Source organism: Leptopilina heterotoma, unplaced genomic scaffold, assembly GCF_015476425.1.
Source record: "Leptopilina heterotoma isolate Lh14 unplaced genomic scaffold, ASM1547642v1 Lhet_243, whole genome shotgun sequence".
NCBI classification, from domain to species: domain Eukaryota; kingdom Metazoa; phylum Arthropoda; class Insecta; order Hymenoptera; family Figitidae; genus Leptopilina; species Leptopilina heterotoma.
In genome coordinates, this window is record NW_025110958.1 from 98,847 (window position 1) to 105,869 (window position 7,023).

Here is a 7,023-nt window from a genome sequence, read left to right on the forward strand (position 1 = left end):
TATATATATAATTGTAGATTAATAAACAAAATTAACAAAATATTGCTATTATAATGGTAGCATTAAATAATCATCGAAAAACTTTAACAAATGAAATTTCAAATATCAATTTAAAATTCTAAATAATAACTACCTCAAAGAAAAATTAAAGAAAGAGAGAAGAAGAAAGACATGGGACTTTCAGGCCGCATTAAGTTGCTCGCCGACTGTACCGACGTTCCAGGCGTTGAAATCTCTCGATCTCTGCTCGAACTTGCGAACATACTCCCTCTGCACTCGTGTTTTCCTGATGCTTCTCTCGACGAATTCAACTTGAATTATCGATTTAATCAATAAATAAATCGATTTTGACAATAATTTATATAAGAAAATTAAGGACAAATAGAATTTAGCACAAAATCATGAAAAAAATAAAAATTATTGAATTAAAAATGCAATCGATATTGATTAACGAATAATGTATATAAAAGTCGATAATTTGGAAGAAATTAAAAATTAAAATTCAAAGAAAATTAGTTGACACAAGGAAATAGAATAAAATGCGATATTACATTAATTAAATTAATTTATTATAATAAACATTGCAACTATTGTTTAAGAAGTGTATGTATGTATGTATGGATGTATGTTCATGTATGTGTATGTGTAAAAATATATAAAAAAAAAAATTTTGTAATAATTAATTAACTACATCTACTTCTTCTTCCTCGGATTCATTAATTAATAAAACTGCATTATTGACACCACAAATACACGTCAATTCCCTTCGATTAATTGGAATAAATCTTCCACAACGACAAAAACGTCCGTTTTTTCCCTTTAAACTGAAAACAAAAATTATATATATAATCGATAAAACTTAAATAATTCACAAAAGATAACCTTCAAATTACCTCACAAGACACGCCTTATTTTGAGAAGATACAACAAGGGCTGCAACCAAACGCATCAACTTCCTCTCCAATTTCGACTTGGAAATTTTTAGTTTTCGCACTTCTATTGAACTTCCCCTCACCACCGACCAAGAGGCTGGTAATTTGCGGAAAATCATTTTCAGTTGTGAGTCAGGACAGCTTATTATTTGATAATTTGGTGCAAATCCCCGAGGACATTTTAAATTCTTTATTTCCCTGGATATCCTATGCAATTCAGTGACACCAAAAATAATTCGAGCCAATAATTCAATTTTGAAAGGTCGATGAGAGAAAGCACTATTAAAGGAATCTATAAACAACAAAACAAAGAATACAAATTTAGAAATATAATTATATATATATGCAATAAACATTACACAAAAGCTAATTACATAATAAATTATAGGATATCCAAATGGTATCCTCTATACAAAAAAATGTGCTTTAGTGTTAAAATTGTTCTTTTTAACTCCACACTAGGAACACGCACTATCACTCCCTTACGTTTAGAGTCCAATCGTCTTATTATTTTAAAATCACTAATATCGAAAGGAATCTGGAGAATGGATGAACACAAGTCACAGATTGTTCGTGCGGCAGTTCCAAAGGGCACTCTCCAAAAAGCGAATTGATAGATGCCTAATGATTCTTCAATATCAACAATTCTTAAACCCAAAAGTCTATGTTGGGAAACGTGAAAAATCGAAGAACTGGAAACTGAAGGTCCTAATTGACGAGTTAAATTGTCATAATCACAAAGTTCGATATTTAATGTCGGAAAACTATCAGCAGATGCAGCACCAGTTGAAGGAAAATTTGCACCATACTCTGTGGAAACTTCAACTGTCAATCTGGAAGCATTTTGTCCCGACGACGTTGAAGGCAATGCAATTGTCTCTTCTATGGCAGATTGACTATTTACACTACGATTTTCCATTAAATTTAAATTGTCACTCAATTCGCGCACATTTTCTTCCTGATTCAAAGAATCATTGAATAAATCCAAATTAAATTGTTCAATATAATCATTATCACTATCACTAATGTCATTTAATTCACTCATAATAATAAAAGAAAAAGAGAGAAAATTAAGAGAAAAGAAAAATTAAACACCAAATTATCTCACCATGAGGAATTTCTGTAAGAAGCGACGACGATACCGAAATCATGTTTTCTACGCAATAATTAAAGAAATCAACAGTAGAGACGTCGCTTATCGAACTTGTATCACTCATTATCAACGGCAAACTGAAGAGAACAATGGATATAAAGATCGTGGATCCTGAGATCACCATCCCTCAAAACTGATGATAACAGCAAAACCTTTGTCTCATAAAGAACATCTGGACCGTGGAACAATTCGCTGATGTTTCTACAACAACTTACCTCATCCTTCATGTATCTTACTTTAGACACGTTCACTACATTTCAAAATAAACTTTAGATTGTCAACTTACCTTGTCAGCACATTAGTTATTGTATAATTTATTAAAATCACTCCAACTACTAAAATGTAAAAATTACGAATGTTCAGAATACACTATTTAAGTTCCTCGAGGACGAAGAACGATTTAAGGAGGGAGGACTGTTATATCCCGATATATTTTGAACTTATACAAATTTCATAAAAATTTAATAATTTAGTTAACTAATTAACTAAATAGAAACCATAAATTTAATGTTCGAACAATGTCCAAAGGCATAGTCCAAATTAATGCATTATTTATTACAAATTTTAAAATATAAAAGCATAAGATAGAAATCATAAGTAAATATTATAATCCTTCATTCATATGAGTCATTAACACGTGTTACTACTCATATGAATGAAATAGTAAACTGAGTCAACGTACTATGCTTTTGCGACAAGTGTCAAAGCCATGAATGACAAGAGATGACGCATGATTAAAAAGATGATAGAAAGAATAAATGCAAATTACAAAACTAATTAATATTACTAATAATAATTATTTAATCAAACAAATAACATTCGAATGTTGTTATTAGTCGTATGTCATCGGACAATCAATTTGAAATTCCTTTAAATTGATCGAATCGAAAATTAATCGATAATCGACAATCGATTAATCGATAATCGATTATCGATTCGATTAAAAGACTGAAAACATGTAACAACATTTGAATTTAACAGATATCGAACTAAGTATTGATTATAAGCTCGAATAATAGATAGATAGAAAATAGAATAAGATAGAAAAGATCATATTACATCCGTACGTGCTCAATGTTGTTTTAGCTAGAAACGTGACATATGCTCTTTTGGCTAGAATCGTGCTTTTTACTATTGTCCCCACACGATACATGGACTAAAAGTCCTATATAAACCCCTGCAAATTCAAGAGCAATTGTCAAAAGTTCCGGTGTAGTTCAGTGCGGACAGTATCATTGTAGAGCGACCCTTCGGTTAAAACGCGAATTATTGTATTCTTTCCCGTAAAAAGGTGCAAGTTAGATTATTTATCACTTAGAAACAAGTTTCTTTCCCCTAAAAAGGTGCAAGACAAATAATTTAACACTTAGAGTTGATAATTTTGCTATTTTAACTGTCGTATTTGTGATTAATAATTAATAGTATAAATTTCACTAATTCTTTCCATAAAGGTGCAAGTTATATTATTTGTCACTTAGAAACAAGTTTCTTTCCCCTAAAAAGGTGCAAGATAAATAATTTAACACTTAGAAAACGTGAAACTGTTATTTTAGCACAAAAACTGTTATAAAGTTGTGAATATTACACAAGTGTAATAAAACAAACTTTCAGTTTCATTCAATTGAAACGAGTTCAAACCAAGAAAACCAATTATAACAACCCTGCGATAATCTTGTCAACGAATCTGTAATTAAACGTAAGTAACAATTTGTAACAATTGTAACTTTCTTCTTACTATAAACAATAAATTAAATAAAAGGAATATTTATCTTGTTATTAACGCAAAACCCATAGTTTTGACAAGTGATCACGATCCTACAATAAAAATAAAGATCAGGCTTTACCAACCTGATTAATCAGCTAACTGGTTTTAAAATCTATTTTAAATAAATTATTTAATTTTATTTAAAAGCCTCGCTCTTGCTCGGAACGTAACACCGACATTTTGAATTTTTTAAAAATTACCTTAGATTCGTAATTAGCGACCACAAAAACCGTTGCAGTGAAATAGTCACTTCGAAATTTGGGAATCATCGCATAAAAATGTATTTTGAAAAGAATAAAAAACTTTTTTTATAATCTTGTTTGTTTATATCAATATTTTGTTAATAATATTTACAAATTAAATTATTTTTTTGTTCATATACAATATCTGATTTGTATGTGCAAAAAATATTGTTTGTAAACATTTAAATTTCATTTTTATGGAGATAAACGTCTGGAAAAATATGTAGTCAGTCGTACTGATCACCGTGCTTCTAAGGGTTAACACTACAAAAATACGAAAAAAAAGAATCTGAATATTACTGATCGTTTTCAAATGAAATTCCCCTCCTGGCCCTAAGAAGGCCACCATGCGTTTTTATTTTTATCAAAATATATTATGGAAATTGTAAACTTTATCGATTTGGAAAATTTTATGATGAATAATAAAATAATTTTGTTCTTAATGTATGAAATAGGATAAATAATTAAGAATATTTTAGAATGGCTTCTTATAACCAAAAAACAGAGTAAATTCAAAATTTTTTTATCCGACTTTCACAGTTTTTAATTTTTTTGAAAAAATTTATATCACAATACCATTAATTAAATTAGATTCGACATTGAATAGAGATTGAAACAAGACCAAGAACGCTAAAAAAAGTTAATTAGTTTTCGAGAAATTAAAAAATTACGAAAAGCATGCAAAATGCAGTATTTTTTCTGTATCTAACAGAATAGTTAACGAAAATTCTTCGATCAGGTGTCAGTCTTTTCATAATTTTATTAGCTTTCAGGAAAAAAATACGAAAAATTTTTGTCATTCTTATTTTCTGCGTTTTAAGCATTTTACCACTCATGAAAAAAGGAGCGTCCTGATACTCACGGACGGTAGTGTAATAATAAGGAAATAATATTAAAAAGCATAAAGGAACTGTAAACCAACTCCAATTAGAGTTGGTGTCAGTTTTACGGTTTTTAAAAGTTATCGAAAACTCTACAACAATATACAATGAATCGTTTCACGGGGGTAATACATGCATTTTTTTCAAAATTGTCAAAAATTTCGCTGAAAACACTATGAAGATCAACGCCAAACATGTTCGCTATATTTTATGTGTAATCTGTTTACGAAGATATACCTTTTTAATAAGGAAATTGGCATTGCGTGTGTAAGTGACAGAAGCAGCAAAAATGGCGTTTAATCTCAAATACTGGAATGTTACTATTATTAGTGGAAGTTTAAATACGAATTATTATTGAATTTGATAAAATATTTTTTGTGTAACGGAGTTTCAAAATTTTGACTATTTTAAAAAAATCTTTTTTTAGATTTAACCCATTAAGGACCAGACGGACGAAAAATTTCAATTGACTTTGAGGACCTCGTTTTTTATTAAAATGCATATAAAAAAATTGGCACATACCATTTTTAATGTAAAATTTACTCCTCTTTCAGATTCTGCTGTTAAAATTTGTTTTTTCCAAAGTTTTTTCCAAATCGCCTGAAACTCGTTACTCGGGGGTTCTTGGGGTCGCTGATTACAAATATGATGTCCGTTTTGAAAAATTCAAAATGGCGGATCCAATATGGCGGACCAGTTATGTAAAAATTAATTAGATTCACCAGAAACACTCTAACCGGCGGTTCTTGAGGTCGCTGATTACGAATATGATGTCCGTTTTGAAAAATTCAATATGGCGGATCCAATATGGTGGACGAGTTTTGTAAAAATTAATTGGATTCACCTGAAACTCTCTACTAGGGGGTTCTTGGGGTCGCTGATGACGAATATGATGCCAGTTTTTAAAAATTCAAAATGACGGATCTAATATGGTGTACGAGTTATGTAAGAATTTATTGGATTCACCTGAAACTCTCTACTCGGGGGTTCTTGGGGTCGCTGATTACGAATATGATGTCAGTTTTGAAAAATTAAAAATGGCGGATCCAATGTGGCGGACGAGTTTTGTAAAAATTAATTGGACTTACCTGAAATACTACTCGGGGGTTCTTGTGGTCGCTGATTACGAATATGATGTCCGTTTTCAAATGTTCAACATGGCGGTTCACAGTTTTGTAAAAAAAATTAAATTGTAATAAAAATTGAAAATGTATCGCTATTGGACGGTACATTTTGTACATAACTTTATGTTCCGTGAGTGACATTATTCTCCCAAATGTCTTTGTGTATTTGACAACTTTATGAAGTTGACGGCGAAAAATTTTTATGTGGCTGACGCCCAGTTATCGGTTAAAGGTAATGTCAGTAGTTTAAGAAATTTTTTTTGTAGATATGAAGATTAAATAAATTATTATGAAACCTATTTTTCTTCAAAATAGATGTACTGAGCTACAATAAATAATTTTTATAAAAGATAATATCCTATTTTAGCTTGGAGAACACACAGTAAAGTTTCCGGGTGTCGCAGACTCAGTGTGCGGTTTAAGGATAGATTCGTACACGAAGAGAAAAAACAAGGCTTTTTTCCGTGACTTCAATTCATGCCATTTTTAGATAGTAGTTTCACCGGATTTCGCGATGAATTTCTTGCGTTTAACGGTTAGGCCACGCCTTAGCCCTTATTGGCCTAAGCTCGTTGCAAGAATCTCACCGGGAAAAACCGTGAGCGTCCTGCATTTGTACTGTGATTAAGGGTTAAAGTGTCCAATTTGATCGAAACTCGTAACTTAAGGGTTTTTGGAGTCTGATTACAAATTCGGTGTTAGTTCTTCAAAATTTTAAATTACAGTTCCAACATGGCAGAATTTTTTAAAAATTATCCCGATTGACCTAAAACTGTTTACTTCTGGATTTTGAAGACCACTGATTACAAATCTTATGCCAGTTTCTTAAAATTATCACGGGAGAATTTTATAAATAATCTTATTACCCTGAAACTTCTTACTTGGGGGTTTTCGGAGTCGTTGATTTGGAAACTGACATTATTTTC

At 30.7% G+C, this 7,023-nt stretch overlaps 1 protein-coding gene across 1 annotated transcript; it reads right to left on the reverse strand.

Annotated features, from left to right (window-relative positions):
* Nucleotides 1–699: 699 nt before the first annotated feature.
* On the reverse strand, nucleotides 700–4,010 carry LOC122503085. The gene is made up of 2 exons (XM_043613509.1): nucleotides 894–4,010; nucleotides 700–824 (listed from the first exon to the last, which is right to left on the reverse strand). The coding sequence occupies exon 1, from the start codon at nucleotides 1,975–1,977 to the stop codon at nucleotides 1,315–1,317; it is 663 nt and encodes a 220-aa protein (XP_043469444.1). The 5' UTR covers nucleotides 1,978–4,010; the 3' UTR covers nucleotides 700–824; nucleotides 894–1,314.
* Between the last annotated feature and the right edge of the window lie 3,013 nt (nucleotides 4,011–7,023).

What these genes read in the sequence shown, in the direction of transcription:
- LOC122503085 (XM_043613509.1), bottom strand. Translation starts at nt 1,977, where the DNA reads ATGAGTGAATTAAATGACATTAGTGATAGTGATAATGATTATATTGAA.